General features: G+C 42.0%; 1 protein-coding gene across 2 annotated transcripts; it reads right to left on the bottom strand.

The window, feature by feature from the left end:
• Positions 1–2,452: 2,452 nt before the first annotated feature.
• On the bottom strand, positions 2,453–16,708 carry LOC106642924 (uncharacterized). 2 transcript variants are annotated; one of them, XM_089598275.1, is made up of 2 exons: positions 16,511–16,708; positions 2,453–4,654 (listed from the first exon to the last, which is right to left on the bottom strand). In XM_089598275.1, the coding sequence occupies exon 2, from the start codon at positions 4,651–4,653 to the stop codon at positions 4,411–4,413; it is 243 nt and encodes an 80-aa protein (XP_089454401.1). In that variant the 5' UTR covers position 4,654; positions 16,511–16,708; the 3' UTR covers positions 2,453–4,410. The 2 variants fall into 2 exon arrangements, with proteins under 2 accessions (XP_089454401.1, XP_089454407.1); XM_089598281.1 differs by lacking the exon at positions 16,511–16,708 and adding an exon at positions 7,904–8,106.
• Between the last annotated feature and the right edge of the window lie 2,059 nt (positions 16,709–18,767).

The raw sequence follows: 18,767 nt of genomic DNA, 5'->3' as shown, positions 1-18,767 counted from the left end.
AAGTTACTTGCATCCCTTGATAGTCAAAAAAGTAATAGGACACAGTTTATTTACACACCTTAAAAATAAAAAACTCACATTCTCAAAAATAGGGTGGATCTAAAAAAAAAAAAAAAAAAAAAAAAAAAATACACTACTTAAACAATCAAGTTTGTTTTTTCAATTTTGTATTATTCGTATCAGCTATTATACCTTCTCCTAATCCAAAGCGCTTATTTAAAAAATCTACCGCATGTATATGTACGAGCTGCACACGCGCGCGTGCACCACCTAATCTAATCTCCGATTAAACTTTCGCATGAAATCCAATTAACCGCGCTTACGTGTCTCTATACATGCTTATCCACACAAGCAATAGGAGTTTCTACATTTTCATTAAAAAAAAAAAAAAAAAAAATTGATTGCACAACAGCGCTGTTAGAGTCGAAAATTTTTCTCCCATCAGTAACAAAATATATTACCGTATTGCTTCTTCTCTCTCTCTTCCTTGTAAAATATACACACATACGGTGGCTATCTGACGTTGGGAGTACATGCAGCCGATAAGATTATACCTATACACTGTTTTCTGTATCTCTTGGTATATATACTTACGCTCGTATGGAAGAAAAGTCCACTTGGGGCTCCTATAGTTTGGGAATTTCGAGCGCAGGTGGCCTTTTGAGATAAGCTCTCGGCAGATATTTGCATGTATAGATATACCCACACGTGTGGATAAATTACAAGCACCGCGCGCCACACCTCGTTAATGGGAGCTTCAACATTTATTTGTTTGTAATTGTATAAGGATTAAAATTAATGATGGCTGTTGCGGATTATCGGCACTTCCTGATTACAATGTTTTTGTGATTTTACGTTGCGTGTATATTTAGAGAAAATGGAAGTGAGTATATACATATGCAATACCGCATTGACGTGACTTATGGGGGATATACGTGATCGGTATGGTAAAATCGCACATCACTCGCTCATTTGTTTGCTTGAAAAGTGTAATAGGCGAAGGTCACTTTTTTTCCATACAGATGCGTAAAAAAGTACCATACTCTCGTACGCAAAAAAAAAAGGAAAATAATAATTGTTCCTACCTATTTATCGGCTGTGGCTGGTTAAAAAGTGAGGTCTTGAAACAAGACAGTATTTTATTTACATCAACAATATTTTTTTGTTGAAAATATATATCTTCTTAAATAAAGAAAATACAAATTTGTCTCTCAAGATTCTTTTCTAGGAACTATTCTAGTAAATATTGTTATTTTTAGTGCATTGTGAGTCAAATAATGTAAAAAGTGCGACTATCGGTGGACTAATCCAATACCCTCCGACAGCGTTCAAAATTAACCGTATCGCGTAATGAATTCAATCAAGAGAGTCCGCCTCGCTCCGTCATTCAAATTACCGTATCAAGGCTTTGTCGCTAACCTTCCGTTTTGGACGAAAAAAGCCTTGATGATAAACAAAAAAGGGGAGAACGACGGCCAGACGACGACCGAGAGAACAATGCGCGAGAGCAAAGGTCGACGTATGCGTGCATAAAAAATATACGACGTGTGCTCTCCGGGTGTGTGGGAAAATCGAGTTTACATGCGTGAAGGAAAAATCGTTATGATGATGAATCGACGTTGTATAGGTATACTGTTGATTTATCGAGTTACCTTTTTTTTTATACACACACACGCACGTGCGATTTTATGCGGTGTTACGTTACGTTCAGTTAAATCATGGCTGACCTATTTACTGTAGATGTATCAGATTCTACTGCAAAAGTGTCGATGTTAAACCTTTGGAAAAACGTGCTCGAGAGTAATAGCGTTTGTCTTGTGTTTAATGAAGTCGAAAATCAGAGTTAGATTTTCATGTCTGTTATTGCATATTTCTTCTATCAATCCATCGTCGGATTTCGTGAGAGTCGATTTCTAGTTGTAGATACAGATCATTCAAGGTGGGGTCTTCCATCATTCTTGAGAATACACAATGTGTATGTTAAACAGCGCGTGTTTTTTTTTTTTTTTTTTTTTTTTTTTTTTTTTTTTTTTTTTTCTTACGTTATCTCTTGTTGAGATGTAATGCGAAAACCTGAAAATATAAATGTCTGTACTTAAGTATACGTTTTATATATGTAGATAAAGATTTACGCAAACAATGGACCTGAAAAGAAAAGAAAAAAAAGTATGCTATTATTGCATCTCGTCAATTGTGCAAAACCGAGTGAAAGCGTATATATCACTATTAGTATAATGAATAAATCACAGGTGTACCAATATTGTTTTTTAACATTTTTATTTATGATTTTTTTTTTAAATTTCTCTCAATTTTTTTTGTTTTTTAATTTTATTGTTATAACAGAAATTTCCCAGTAACATTAACTTCTTATACATGGCAGTCGGAGCTGTTTTCAAATTATCACACACATAGTCTCCGTACGCTTTGTTTTCTCTCTTCCCTTGTATTTTACTTCTTTTTTTTTTTTTTTTTTAATTTTTAATTTTCCCTCATTTGAACTCGTATACAAGAATATTGCGAAACAAAAACAAAAACGCGAATCATTCCCGATGTCAAACGATTCATTCTCAGAGACGGCGTTTTTCCACAGTCACAATAAAATCTCAAAATACCAACACATAAACATTGTAGTTGTATAACATGCACCGAGACCATATTTGTATCAGCAAATGGACGTTACATTCTCCTTTTTTTTTTTTTTTCTTTTTTTTTTTATCTGTTTGCCCTTCGTTTCACATCAATATCCGTGTAAGAAAAATACATCTTTTGGTTCGTATAAACGCGTCTCTTCCTCTTCGACAACCAAAATTAACGTAGCCAAACGATATTTAAAAAAAAAAAAAAAAAATCTTATACAGCACAAAAAAATTGATTAGACAATAAGGAACAGAGAAGGATTTTTCATTAGAGTCCCGTGGATTTCGCGTTAGTTCTCGTTTTGGAATCACGTTGGGTCGATCGAGACAATTTTGAGCCGATACCCCCTGGGTGATACGCTCTGTTTCCTTTTGACACTCATTGACAGCAAGTATATTGCACAATTAACTGTTTTTTCGACAAAAAATAAAACGAAAAAAAAAAGAAACAAAACAGTGTCAGCATAGAATAAAATTTACAAGTTCGTACACAATCGTCGTCACAGTTTCTTGTCTCCGTTAGTCACTCGCAGACGGGAATATTACACATTACAATTACAGACAGTCCTCTCTGGACCATCGATAATATAGAATCTATTACAATCTCGGAGTGCATTTTTTTTTTTTTTTTTTTTTTGTTTTTTTGTTTTTACCATCATCTAATGATTACATACAACGATCGAATCATCACAAATTGCGTAATTGATTTTTTTGTCATTTTTTTTTTTTCCAATATTTTTCCATACTATATTTCACATCATATAATTTTATTTTTTTCTCTTTAAATTTTAACACTTTAAATCAATCAACGCGCTAAGTCGACTCGCTTATACAATGTCAAGTTTCTACGGAATTCTTGTCGAGCAGCTCGCGAAACACGACGCGAGCACTCGCATCTCGGCAATTACTTGAAAACACCATTTTTTATTTATTTAATTAATTAATTAATTCTTTGTTTTTTTTTTTTTACTTTTTATTTATTAATTTAGGTTGCTCTGACGCTCGCCACGTCGCTAAAACAAGCTAACCCTGCGCACATTGCATCTCGCCTGTGAGGTCGACTCTTTTTTTTTTTTTTAATTTTATTTTATTTTTTCCACCGGAGAGGGATAGATGCGTGGGTGGTTGTCAAAAAATCATACAGAGCCAGCACAGTAAAAAACAAAAATTGAGATAACGCTTGGTATATAGGATGCATCGATATCAAATGTGTAACCTGTGGGGTGCACACGTTAGTGGGATTGACCAAGAAAACGCGTAACTGCCTGCCCAGTGTCCGAAAAGTACTTTGTGGCTCAGCGCTGAAAATCAATGGCACCGGTTGGACAGGGGAGGACAACTGGGACCATTTGATTTTCAACTTGAGCTTCGAAAATAATCCGCAGTCACTGGACAAGCAGTCACAATCTTCTTATACAAACGATTATCCAACGAAACGAAAAAAAAAAACAAATGATCGGCAAAAAGACGCGCGTCGAGCCACATCTCGGCCCATTCGGTTATCGGTTGCGATGGTCGGCTCGACGTGCGCCCGGCGGTCTCGTTTATCGGGGTGACTCCATGATTCTCCCAAGGATTGCCACGGGGAGTGCATCCTGATTTCCAGTTATCGTGCAGACGCCTGACAGTTTGAAGGGTTTCCCGGGCGAGCGAACTATTAAAACAAAGGTACACGACGAAGGAGAAGGGATGCAACGACGGCACACGGTGTTAGGCCGTACATCCCGTAAAATCTATAAGGACAAAAGGGGTGGGGGGTTTAGCATCGAGTCGACTAGCAGTAGGCGTGATTGAGCATCGAGGCGAGCCGGAAGACTCGCATCCAGGCAAACATCTCGCCGTTGAGGGGACGATGGGTGAGCAGTCGTCGCAGAGCCGAGGTCGACGCGGCTGCGGCCGTGGCTGCGGAGGCGCTGCGCTGGAGGGCACTCGCTGCTCGCGAAGGCGTCGCGTTCACGGAACTCATCTCGCTTTCGGATTTACGGTCCTTCTGTTGCTGCTGGGGCGAGTATTTCATCCTGTTGACCGAGAAACAATTTTTTTTTGTTTTTTTTGTTGTTGTTGTCATTTACTTTGGAATTATTTAAGTATCAAAAAGTGCCATTTTTCATTTTACTGGTACAACGAGTCTGTCGGATTATCTGTCAGATATTCTTGATACAGACAACCCACAATTTACTTATGGTACAATATTGATAAAAAAAAAATAAAAAAAAATCCAATACGAGCAATAATGGTCTCATCGTCACCTCGCGGGCCATAAACTTTATACGTCCTTTCGAGCTCCGCAATCAAAAGCCCGCGCTGCTTGAACGTTTTATCGCGGCCGTAATGGTATCGCAAAAACTACCTCGTAACGTTAGTGGGGCAGGTGGCCCCTTTCAATTATTCAGCACACACACACACAGAGCAGCGTCACAGTGCAAAACGTCGCAAAAATGGCCCATAAACGCGAAAATAAACCTCCACAGCCACTCGTTCGTGGTATGACGTAGGTGTACAGAATCGCGGCTCGAAACGAGGAAACCTGATGCACAAGCCGCGGGAACAACAATCACAAAATAGTACACTTGGCATGCATTTACCTAGCGGCTTTCGTAATTTTCTCCCCGCACCTCCGCAGTCCTCGCGCGAGGGAAGACTCGGAAATCCGCGCGAGCATAGCTCCGAGAGACAGAGCGCGCGCTATTACACTTGCAGTGCCCGTCAATTACACACAGCGCGGATGAACAATTTGCCCTTATTTTCCCTCTTGGGCTAATTACATGCAGCAGCAGCAGAGAAAATCAACCCCGTCGCTCTCGTGTATACAAACGCGCCGTACCACTGCATCGAGCCGACTGACGGTCCCTGGTCATGGCCGTCGGAAAACTTTGTCGCCGTGACTTATCTATACATTACGTCGGCACGAGAGTATATATGTATTATAGGTATACAGAGTAAGGTAAAATGTTGCGCCGAGGGTCGAGGGTTTTTGTTAATACTCGCTTACCCTTGTGCCGGTCACTGTATTTTACTTGTACGGATGCATCGTATATATGTACGTGTGTAGAGTGTGTACAACAAGAGAGAAAGAGAGTCCGTGAAAAGAGCAGCCACGTGGCCTCGCTCGCGATTTGTAAAGCACTTTTGGCACCTGTGGCTGTCACAAGTGAATACTGATTTTCCCGGTATAAGGAAACATACGGTTTTACGATATTTGAAAGAGAAAATAATAATTATCATAAATTGCAAATTTTGCGCGAGACCAGAGCAAACACCAGTGGCAACCGGTTTCTGCCAAAGTTTCCCCCTCAACACCTGTTTGTTTTCTCTCTCCGTCTCATCTTCTCTCCGTTTTCGGTGTCAAGTTCAAGGTTCCGCCGTGACTATCGCTTGTAACGCTATTTATTTTATCTCGGTACAAAACAAGAATCCGGCCAATTTGTTAATAATTGTAACCCGAAAAACTATAGCATCTAAAGTCATCGCCATGTGCAGCAATAAAGCTCAAGTCAAATACAGAGCGTCGCGTTTGCGAGCGCACTATCGCTCTCCGCAAACATCCCGTTGGTGCGCCGATGTTACACTTACTTGTTTTTTTTTTTTTTTTTTTTTTTTTTTTCTCTCTCTCTCGAATCCTTTTATGCGCATGTCTCGTTGACCGAGTCGTTGACGATTGAGTTTTACGAACAGAGGGCACTTAAATGTAAAGTACATACATGTTTTTTGTAAACTCCTCCTTTCTGCTTCGAGTGATAATTAACAATAGAAAAAAAAAAAAGGAAAAAAGAAAAGTACAAACAATGGATGTCGAGCCGGCAATTATTTTTTTCTGCCTCTCCTCGAAGCAACCAACTCGAAAGAGATGAAGTCACGAGCCGCATTTAAGAAGAAAACCGCACAGATGTGTATACACATATAATATACCTCACCGCGTATAATCGTTATGTCACATCCTATTTTTACTCCGATGCACGCGCAAACGCACGCGCGTCGAATCCTTCGCGTGTGTATGGTTCAAATATAAATAAAACAATAAATAAATAAGAGGGTGAAAGATAAACAAAAGCCGTACCCAATTAACACTCATTTACCACTATCTAAAGAACCGACCACATGCGGCTCACGTCACGTTACGTTATAGCGTGTACATTGAAGCAAAGCATATACGTATATATACGCAACTGAGAGATACAGGCCGCGAAGAATATTCCCACAAGGCGCGTGATAACAAATCGCAGCTGCCGTACTAACAGTCGTTTTTAACGGCGCCTCCGCTCGCTATATACAAACACCAGATTATATATGTATACGGAACAACCATATAACCGCCCACACACGCAGACACGCGAGTTCAAGTCCTGTGTATGATGTATCTTGGGTACCGGAGCATTGACATTTTCTTTTCCTTCGTTTTTTTCCCCATAATATACCATAGGGAGCCCCGTTTGACATGTATACCTGATGCGTGCACGCGTACCTTTGCTCTCTCTTTCTCTCTGCTCGTTTATTCTTCGAAGGAGCTTTACGACTTGCGCAACGACTCTCTCTCTCTCTTTTTTTTTCCTTCTCTTTGCTTGGTGAAGCGGTGCCGATCTTATAACGCCTTTTTTTTTTTTTTTTTTTTTTTTTTTTTCAAAGTTTCTTTCGAGTTTCGGATGTACGGGCGTTGCGTAAAGATAATCATGACCACCGAGCCCGCGTGTGACGTGCTTATCTTTTGTTTTGCAAAGACGATTGATTCATTAGAGAAAGTCGGGATATGAAAGAAGTAGAAGTTAATAGGATTTCTTTTGAAGGAATGGACAATCGTGATTTCCCGTCACAAAACCGAGAAAAAGAAAGTACTTGAATATTTCATACAATGGTTTTTCTTCCTCCCTCATACCCGAACCATACGAGGAAAAAAAAAAAAAGAGTCGAACGAGTCTGTCAGTCCCAAAAGGCGCTAATTGGTCACTTTTCCTTCTCACACGCCGATCCTGAAATCTATATGTACGATGTATTATGAGTTACGCGCACGGCAAATTTACTATGTGGGCGGATAAAATGGAAATGAAGAAAAAAAAGGGTATATCTTCCAACTGACTATGGGTAAATTTGCACGTTTTGACTATTATCGTTTTTATCGAGAGATCGGTATCTCAGAACGTATCTTGTCATCAAAGCCCCCCTCGACTTATCGATACGATTGAAAGAAGATAAACACCAACACCATACCGATCGCGATTAAAATCACTGAATTACCGGTCAAACAAACAAACAAAAAACGCTGCAAACCATACCTGATTAGATTTTAAGTTTCCAGTGTACTAGTGCAGAGCAACGAATGAACGTCCAGTGGTATGGTGCTTTTTGGATAAAAAAGAGAGAAAAACAAAAACAGATCCAAAAATAAGACACGGCAGCAGTTCTCCAAAAGACACCCACGAAAGCACACAAAAACTCACAACCCGACAGGCCGAGCGTCGCACTTGAAATGCGCTAAACTCCCGCGCACACGCGCCACTACAGCTGTGTACTTATGTATATTATATACATGCCTGTGAAAATCCTCCTCCTTGTAGCCACTATATACAGCCCCTCTCTTTCTCTCCAGCACAGTGTCGCGCACGTATATACATGATGCTCCAGCTGGGAGGGGGCGTCGCACACCGGAACGCACTGGTTGTAATCGGCCGATCGGCTAGAGAGAGAGAGAGAGGGAGACTAGAGAAGAGCGAAACTGGGTCGTATGTAGTGGCGCGCGGGCGGCAGGTCTTTTTTTTTTTTTTTTTCGCGATCCGATCGATCCCTCCTCGCGCGATGCGACGCGCTTGTAAATCGAGCGATCCATACGCACGCGGAAGGAGAAAAGAGAGACCCGCGGGATCGGTATCTCTCGCGGGGACCGGCCGTGAGCTCAAGTGGAGCTTGTCGGATCGCTCCGGGGAGATATAACGCGCTTACCCTCGCGGAAGATGTATCTTTGGATGTTTTGTGCTTGTTTGCCGCGGGAGTTGTTGTTTCGGAAGGGGGAAAAAACAACAACTCAAGCCAAGAAAATACACGCTAAACGCTGAAATCGAGCATGCACATGTAGGAGTGGTATATATATATAAGTAAAACGAGAGGGTCTCGTTGGGCACGTGGAGTCGTAATCAACGCGACGAGCACACACGTTATATTCAATTGCAACCATACGTATGTATATGAGAGGCGATCGGTATATATTGGAGTACGGAGCTGTAGATTACCTTAATCGAAATAACCCAGTTTCAAATAAAAACGAAGAAGAAGAAGAAGAAGAAGCACATCAGCTCGCGCACTTGGAACTGTGTCACGTCAGTTGGACCCTCTTCCATTGGGATCATAAGTACACATATAGACGAGACGTGAAATTCGTTTGTTTACACAAAAGAGGGTGTCGCAACTGCAGAACGGCACGTGTATAGGTACATCGTAATAGCCACGTGCGTACGTGTGTATGTATGAAGTGTGGGATGAAAAGAAAGGCTTATCGCAGCTATTGAAAGGGAAGACCAAGCTCATAGTGTAAGTTATACGAGATTGTATTGTGCGTGTATAGGCAAAGGGGCCGAGAAAAGTATGCGATTGTCGCGTGCCACCGGAGCGCGACACAATCTTGTTTTTTGGCGCTCGCGAGCGTGCACATACATAATAAGCATATTATGCTGTTGGGGTGCTCTCGTTACGTGTGCACTTATTGTTAATCGCGCAATGGTCTGGTCGGCCGTGAAGATTTTAAATTTAATTCTTACGCGCGTCTTCTTCATTGGAATCGTATTTCAAGCGTGAAACTTGTATAGCCAGTCACCCTCGCGGCAGGTAACTTTTTTTTATGATGATACGAGGCTAAAGCTTTGATGCCAATGGTTTTTTGCCATTTCGATGACATTTTAATTAACTTTTTTCTTTTAAAGAATACAACTATACAACAGCTCCGACTAGTATACGCGTTAATGATCGCGGAAACATTGAAAAGACAATTCAAACTGCATGAAAGAGCATTGTAAAAAAAAAAAAAAAAAAAATATAAGGGTTAAGGTGGTGTAGCTGGAGCCCCTAAGTGGTAGTTTGATCCGAATAAACCGAGATGATAATTTTGCAATTCAAACGACCTCCCACGACTCGTCCTCGTCTTTATGTGCACGGAGTATATATATAGGTAAAATGTGTCTCTTATACGTAACTTTGAATGATGCATGAAAAAAAATTGCAAAGGGGAGGAAAAACACGGCGTTAAATGGTGCCGTTGGAGAGAGAAAAAGGGTGTAGTGCATGTACCTATCAGTTACAATATACACTCGGTGGCTATTGAGCGCGGGTTTCTTTTTCACGCTCGAGTGCACTTGAGCTTTTAGATTCGGTGGCGGAAAAAAAAAAAAAAAAAAAAAGATGCGCGCGTATTTCGAGTACACGGACTGAATGTTGCTTGTTTGTGTGTTCGAGAGCGCCTGCAGTGCTTGAAGCACCGAGCGTAATTCGAATGCTTGAAAATGCGTTTTTCACTAGACGAACGGATGATGAATAAGGGCAAAAATCGTGCTGAAATCGATGGACCCGTTGACGAAATCGAGGGTTTTGAAAGGAGTCGGACGTTAGGTATCTTTAGCTCAAAAGATCATCGCAGTGGCTTCTGGAATCGCGAGCGAGCTCAAACAAACTAACGGCCGGAGCGATCTGTTTGTTTCTAATCGCAAAAATCGGCACGTATACTTTGGCCGTTAATCACCCCAATGCGAGTAAACTTGAAATATTTACTTTGACAAGCAGTCGTTGCGAAAAAATGTTATATACCGATTCGAATGAAACGTTTTTCAGTGTGATTATCAACCAACTTTACCTTGAAAAAGACAACGTCCTTTTAGCAATGGAGCTTTTTTTTGTGACCCACTTTCGTACAGGGGGTTCCCCCGATTCTAGATAAGTATAAAAACTCTCTTTCTCTCTGCGTAAAGTTCAAAGTGTCTTCCATTACCAATGGAATGATGGGACAAGTTAATTCCATCCGGTCTTACCTGTCCGATGTTTATTTTCTCCAACGTAAATTCAGTCGACACCCACGCGTAGGCAACACTGTACAGCTCGAAACTCCGAATTTCTCTCGTATTAAATTAAAGTAAAAACCTCACGGAGCTACATGATCTAATCAGCTTTTCGTGTCAACCGTCGTGAGTTGTAATATACGTTATTGCGTAAGAGGATATACAATATCATACCTATATTGTGTACAAAGTGTGTACCGATATACCGCGCGTGTGTGTAAACAGAGAGAGAAGAGGAAACTATAAATGTATGTAGCTGAAGAAGAAGATGACGAGGATGATGATCGATCCCGGTCAGCTGATTCCCTAGACCTACTTTCGCCCCAGCAGTGGCTGTGTACATATCGTACACCCACAAGTATATATACCCATAGTGTATAATGTATGACAAACAAGAAAAGCGCAGCATCCAATGTGTTTTTCCCGCTCTGAAATTCAAGTACGCGATTTCAAAGTGCATATATTTATATACCTATGCATTTTACGCGGCTTATGTGTATACATACTTGTGCATGTAAACGTTTAACATAATTATACACCTGTCAGCCACACAAGACATAATACACGTAAAATGAATAAATAGTCCACAGTAAAGGGGTTGGGATACTGAGTTGCAAACAACGCAATGTAGAGTTTAGGTGCAGTGTATATAACCGTATTACAAGGGCGTGGATGAACGGGGGTGTGCCTGAGAAGATATTACACCCTCGGAGGGCACGCGTAGGTGTTATAAGAGAGATAGAGAGCGGCTGCCCTAAATTTCTCCTTTCGAGGTCGCAGAGACGACACCGCGTGCCACCCCTTTTTCTTTGTAATGTACCTTATACACGTATAGTGAATTTGCCCTCGCGGGCGTGTCGTATATATACTCCCACATGTGATGTGCATTTCGTTACCATAAAGTATAAACGTGTGTCTCTCGCTTGTTGCAGTCTGTGGCGGACGTTTTCTTGTTTTCCGAGTACACGTGCGCGCCAAACTTCGAGGAGAGAGACTCATCGTTGGGAAAATTGCTGGCGGAATTCGGAACGCGACGGGGAAAATGTATGTAGCTCCACTGCGGTACCCCCTAACATATACGGGAATCGGCCAAGTTTACGTATTCCAATGGTGCAGTGGAAATCGAAATTGAGACATATGTAGCTTGTTACGTTTAAATGGGAGTAGATGTATACGAGTACGGGAGTGCGCGGTGTAACGGAAGAGTTGTTTCAAAATATTATATGCTCATACGTATGGAACACCGGATAGATCGAATGGATGTATGCACGTTGAAATATAAATATGAATGTATGCGCTCTCTGGCGAGTTTCTCGAGATGTTTTTCTAATGTTTTGGTAACGCGATATTCACCCATACGAAGGAAAAATGCCGTTGATTAGCTTTCCTACCTTCTTCTGTACTCGTTTTATCTTTCGTACGTTTCATTTCGAAACAGTACGGCCAACGGTTTTCGTTTGAGATAAATGGGCCGTTGAAAGTTTTAAGGTGACCGTTGAGTTGAAAAATTCAAAGACTCTCTTATTTTTCCCGTCAATGGTGAGGGTTGCATTATTGCAGGGATAAAAAAAAACCTCGGTGTTCTTTCGAACGACCGTTGCTGCAGCGCGAGACCGTTAAGATAAATATTTTCGCGCGCTCTTCCGGCTCATCCGAGCTTTCGCGTCGAAAATACACACTCTTGGCATGAATGTTAATGAAATCGCACGAAGCATACGTGAATTTCGTATACTCTGCAGCGACTCGAGTATCCGTTTATCGCCCCACGATTTATTTGGCGAACGTAAATTTTGACGCGTTCGATAACAGGTAGCTGAAATCGTATATTTATCGAGTCTACAGATGTGTGTGTACTGCTGTCGGGAGCTCGGCGCTCGGAAATTGATTTTTCATTTCAAGGCAGCCGCGGCAAAGATTAAATGGCAGTGGCTTTGAAACGTCGGGTCAGGAAGATGAGTTGGCTATCTCGTAGTGAAAAAAAAAAAAAAAAAAAAAAAAAAACGGCTTAGCGCATGGATTTTGTACGAGGCACGAGTTATAATGATGATGACGACGATGTTATGGATTTCTCACACGCGGCGGGACTCGCGTGTCATCGATTGGCTTCTTTATTTATTATTGAAACGCAGAGTATATGATGGTGTTTCATTCAAAGTGGAAGGCCTCCTGAAACTTACAATTGCTTCGAGGTAAATATTGACGTACGATTTATTGTTAAAATTAATCAATAGGTGATTCGTTTTTTCAAAACTTGTTAAGACTTTCACACTACGGAAGTGGATAATATACCAAGAGAAGAAAAAATAGAAATGAAGCAATGGTATATAATATACCCAGAAGCGTCGTAAAGCTCTGTACAACAGATGGCACATAATCGTCAACTCATTATCTAGAATAACGTGCCAGTGACAAAAACAATTACGTATATGGACTCCGAAGAGCACCTCTCGTTTTCTCTCGCGCGCAACATATATACGTTAATCTTCGTTAGAGCCTCGCGTATTATGAGGTGGTTGGGCGTGGGTGCGTCAGGTACATATATATATTTTATAATCAATCGTTGAGGGAGTTTTCACGGACAAGCAACGATGATAAATCTGCCTTTCTATTCCCGTCATCTTGCGCATTAATTAATCGAGACCCACTGCTGAATATATATATGTTTATAGACTGTCGTATTCCCTCTCGGAAAGGAAAAAAACACGGCAGATTTTATTTATGCGGAAAACTTAAATTTTACGTAAATTAGGCATGCGTTTTTTCAGGTGAGCAAACAGTACGCGACATTGTTAATTTTTTACTACTTCGTTCACGTTTTCCCGGACTAAAAGCAAATACCTTGGGAGTTTATTCGTTGTTTTTGTCGTTTTTATATGCGATCATCGAAAGTTAGAAAAAATTGTTTGGCACGATATAAGTATATATTATAATAAAACGCAGTAAATTTTTAGGGTTACCAAAACGTGTAAAACGTAAGTAATTTATAATTTTGCGACAACTGAAAACACGTTGTTCTCCACCCAAACGGCGCTTCGACGTTCCTGCTTCGTTGAAAATACCCCTCCGAAGCAGTCTTGCCTGGAGCAAAGAAGGGGAAAAAAAAAAAACTCAAGGAACCTTGCCCGCAGCGCGTCGCAAAAAGTTTATTCAGAGAAACGCGAAGGCGGAGGCCGATGTAATATGCACGGAGAGCCATTGCGAGTGTGCCTGATATATACGCAGTGTCGTGACATCACGGCGGCTCGAGATCAGACGTTGCTTTGCTCACCGCGAGAGCATCAGGGAAAAATGACGCGTTTGTGCGCGCGGCTTGATACTTACATCGGCCGAGTTTTTGCTCATGGCAAATGTCATCGCCGCGCAATATCCACGCGATGACGAGATTAACGAACTTGTAGGTATACGGTCTATCTCTCTCTCTTGACTTGGTTATTCAACGTGACTTTTAATCGCAGCGTTGGGCGGTGTATTTATAGATCCCCGAGTCGCGATGATAATGATGATGGGTGCCATCTCTGGCGTTACCATCTCGTGTCCCATCACCGTGTGTCTTCTAATGCAAGACACTTGTTGTCTCGGTGATGATTTGTCTTTCCAAACAATTTCAACGACCAATGGCACAAGTATACAACCCGGTCCAATCGGGACGTTATACTTTTCACTTGAGCTAATTTTCAATTTGCTATACCTGCAGCTGAAAAAACTTCAAAGCTGTATCCGGCAACAAAAAAGGGGGGTTTTTTTTATCTCAAACCATCACGGATATGATATCTCTGTGGAATCTCTCGCGTATATACACTTCTCCCCGAGTAGGTATACAAACACACACACATTTCGACATGAGCCAGCCCGCCAGCCAAGTCAGTCAGTCGGACGGATCCACGGAGCACGTGACATATATAACGTAAGTAAGCGTATACACATCGGTGAAGCCGCGGCTCTCGAAACTCGAGCTTTAATCACGTAAAGAGCGCCAGGGTGGAAAGCCGGAACAACAAGACGGAGCTACGAGGGAAAAAATACAATAGGTAAAAAAGTACGATGGAAAAACGCTTTTTTTTTCTCCCCCCACGGAGCCGGAAAGATCCGCATGGTAACCGGGGGACTTGAAAATTCCGCGCTGTCCTCCCGCGCGGGTGTGTGCAGGGATCGATCAGCTGCCCTTTCTCTCTCTTTGCTCCTTGCACCCCCTCCGCCCGCCCCCCCTCTCGCTTCCTCCTCATTTCCCAACCAATGAACTTTGCACGACTCCTCGCGGGAGATGAAAATTAGCTCGCAGTCGAATGCACCCCTCGCAGCTTCCCTTTTGCTGTATTTATTATTCGTTACGAGAATATTTCCTTTTTTTTTCAACTCATCGGGAGCAATAAAAGCAGTTACTATGACACAATAGCACGCGGCTCTCGAGTCATCGATCGGTCCACTCTGCGAGCTCGTGTTTTTGTGTAAATTTTGTCTTGTCCCTATAGAGCCAGAGTTGAAAGCGGACGACAAAAATGCGCTACTTTTTTTTTTTTTTTTTTTTTTCATATCGGGGATCGATATGTGCTCGCGCGTATACGCGTGTAGATTAATAATACAGAAAATCAGTCCTTTATGTACACGTATAGAAAAGAGCAGTCCCGTGGAGGGGAAAGTCGATGAAATTTTCGTTAAAATCGTAGGTATGAATATACAAAACGGGGGATCTTATCGTTTAACGTGTCGGAGCGAGGTGGGGGAGAAATTTTTATCATCATCGTCACCATCAATTTTTTTTTTTTTTTTTTTTTTTTTTCATTTGTGTACGTAAACATAAGGAACATCACGCGATAGGGTCCTTTCGCGCAGTCCACCGCCAACTTTGGTCGTTAATAAGTAACCATTCCGTACTACATATATATATATATCTCGGTCGATTTCTTTGTATATAATAGTACAGGTAGACGATGATGAATTCAATGGGTGAACTATTAATAGGAGACGCCGGGAGGGAGAGGATGTGAAATATGTAGAGGGTACACGTATACAGCGGGGAATCGATGCCTGCACGACGCGGGAGGTGAGCTCGCGACTACCTATATACCATGTACACACTAGCTGCTGGTTCGGCAGTGACGCTGGTAAAAAAAAAAATACTCTATCGGTCGTGTTTTTTTTTTTTTTTTTAAGTTTTCTATTCCTGTCGGATATCTCGTTGCCTGTACAGTCCGACCAACGCAATGTATACACGGTAACACTTTGGTGCGCCAATCCAGCAAAGGATGTTCAATAGAACGCGGTATGGTGTAGAAAGAAAAAAAAAAAAAAAACAATGACCCCCCTATCAACCCCGAAACAACTCGTGCGAAGCTCTATTGTATAGGTGCACCTGTACAACAAGCAAGTGTATACCCAAGTAGTAACAGCCCGATCGAATCGGACACTCACTCACACAACCATGTCTCAGACAGGCTACGTCACTGCGACACATTGTATGCACCCCCGTTGTTTCGACAATCTCTCCTTCTGTTTCTTTGCCCGTGTAATAAACGTACATGTTGACTAATGTTCATCCTCGCATTGAGAATCCAGCCCTTCGAGAAACAATAGAAAATGGCCCGTTTGCCCCTCACGGAACCCAGAGGGGAGAGAGCGCGTTTTCTGCGCACGCAAAAGTATACATTGTGGCCAAGGGATGCAGCGACGATTTGTTTGTTTACACGGAGCCGAGAGCACGTATAGGTATATGGTCGCTCTCAATGGGACACGGAAGAATAAAAAAAAAAAAAAAAAAAAAAAAAAAAAAAAAAAAAAAAAAAAAAAAAAAAAAAAAAACAAAATTGTACACTTATCGGAAAAACACAAACAAAAGTATATACTGACCTCGGCGGAAGCCGCGATTAAAAACCAAAGCCCCGCGGGCCTGTTGTCTTGGGGCACGAGTTGCAGGTCAAGGGGGGAGGGATATAAGAAAGTATATATCAGAGGACTCCCTCCGGTCCCTGAAGAGCGCACCCTCTCGCGTCTTGCTCCTCACCCGCTGGTTGGTACGTAGTGGCTCCCGGTCTTCTACGACACGACTCTCGAGGGGGGGTATTGCTCGACGCCGCTCGTCATCGCCAAGGAGGAAAGAGCCCTCCCTCCCGTGACCTGCGCACTAGTGCCCGAGAGAGAGTGCATCGAGCGCGCGCGCTTGCGTCCCTTCCGCGTCCACCCTGTACACACAAGGACACGCTGTGCATTTTGCCCGTATATGTTTATTATGTGTATACATAGTATGAGAGAGAGGGTGCACCGATCCGGTTCTAGCTAGTTATATTCTGGATATGTTCGGGGTATCCTCTTTCTTCGTTTTCGTGCTGACCCCTTCTTATATTCGCGGCTTATATCCGTATATACCTACCCCCCCCCATACGCACAACCCTCTGTGTAATCGTATAAGGATATATTATGCGTGTATGCTCAATCAAAAGGATTATTTCAACAACTGCGTCTTTCCATCCTCCCGATCATTTTCTGGGAGAATTTTTAGTACTAGTTTTTTTTTTGTCCCCCTTCAATACATGTTACTCGCGACAATAACCCAAGTTATTTGTTGCGGTGAGGGTAGAAGGTGAATTTAGAAAAATGGCAAAAATATGGCATTGTACCATGATGTGTCTTTTTTACAATAATTTCACGTATACAGCCAAATATCACAGGGTTGCCCCTTTCATTGGACCATTTCGTGTTTTAGACTTGTGGTCGGGTACAGGTGTATCTCAAAGTTATTTCAACAGCTCTAAACGCAGCTGGTAAGTAGTGTACCAAGTACGTTTCGGTAAATGTTGGGGCCATTTACACGGTAAAATATTGTCCATCTCGCGACTGTTCCAAATTACTGGATTATACATCTATTAGACGGGGTACATACTTTCGAAACACTACATTTTGCAAATCCAACTTTGCACATCGAAGTAGTACTTCTACATGTATTATGGCACTCTTTTTGGTAAATTGATCTCTCATCACTCGGCTAAAAAATCGATGATCCTTAGTAACAACGAGCGTTCGGTGTCTTACCCTCCTCTACAACTGTGTATATTGTGCGCCTTAACACGTTTCAGAGCGAAGGAAGCAATCAAAGTCTCAAGTGTCGAAACGAGACTTCCTGAAGGAGTTTTTAAGGCTTTCGTTTGGATGAAAATCAGGCGCCGAAAGGACATTTTTTTTGTACCCTCCCATTGGCTCTCTTTTGCCTCCATCCACGGCAACAGTAGCTATTTTTGTACTTTTTTTTTTTTTTCTTCATAGTCTACTTATACAGACATAGACAACCATGACGACAGTATACACATCCATCCTGTTTTCGATACAACAGTAGGATCCTATGTAAACAAACATGATCGCGAGAATGACACCCCATGCAGAGACAAGAGAAAGTGAACGACCGGAGGGAACTCCGAAGAAAAGGAGATACACACAATGCCTACTCACTGCTGTTGCTGCATCGACCGACCCAGCTGCTTTTACTGCACCCTCTCCTCCCCCTCCTCATCGCTGCATCCCTTTTGGTGCACAGACGAGCTTGAACCCACTCCCTGGCGCGCGCGAGCTCTGTCTTTTTTTTTTTTTTTTTCCAAAATATTCTGGCTGACCTACATTTTGGTCGCGGAGGTCGCCAGCCGAGGAGGAGATGGATTCGTGAAGCTGGGTCGCGTGGGTTTGTGTGCGTATATTTTATATGTGATGAACCGTGCGATACGAAGCTACTCTTATCTTGAGTTCGAGTCTGATTTTCAATGGATTGGGGCAAGAAGGGGTGGTTGTGATGGATTACCCACAGATTGGGATGGGGGGTCGTTGTAAGGGATCTCTGATTGCGTGGAGTGTTTTTGGGGAAGACTCTCTGCAAGCCCTCCAGGGAGCGAAAGAGTACGGTTGATGATTTTTGTTTTCAATGTTTTCTTTCATAAGTGTGTGGTTGATGGGGAAAAATAATATAATAGTCGACATATGGTAATACTAGATGATTCAAGAGGTTGACGCGTTAATACTGCTTCAAGTATATTATAACGTGCGTGCTGTTGTTTCTATCATCGCGAACCATAAATATGAAACGTATTCGTATCGAGATCACGATCTATTTTATTTGTACAAA

The sequence above is a fragment of the Copidosoma floridanum genome, unplaced genomic scaffold (assembly GCF_036245765.1).
Source record: "Copidosoma floridanum isolate Cflo_tuat_1 unplaced genomic scaffold, Cflo_Japanese_pri ptg000001l, whole genome shotgun sequence".
NCBI lineage: Eukaryota > Metazoa > Arthropoda > Insecta > Hymenoptera > Encyrtidae > Copidosoma > Copidosoma floridanum.
This window is presented reverse-complemented; position numbering and strand designations above follow the sequence as displayed.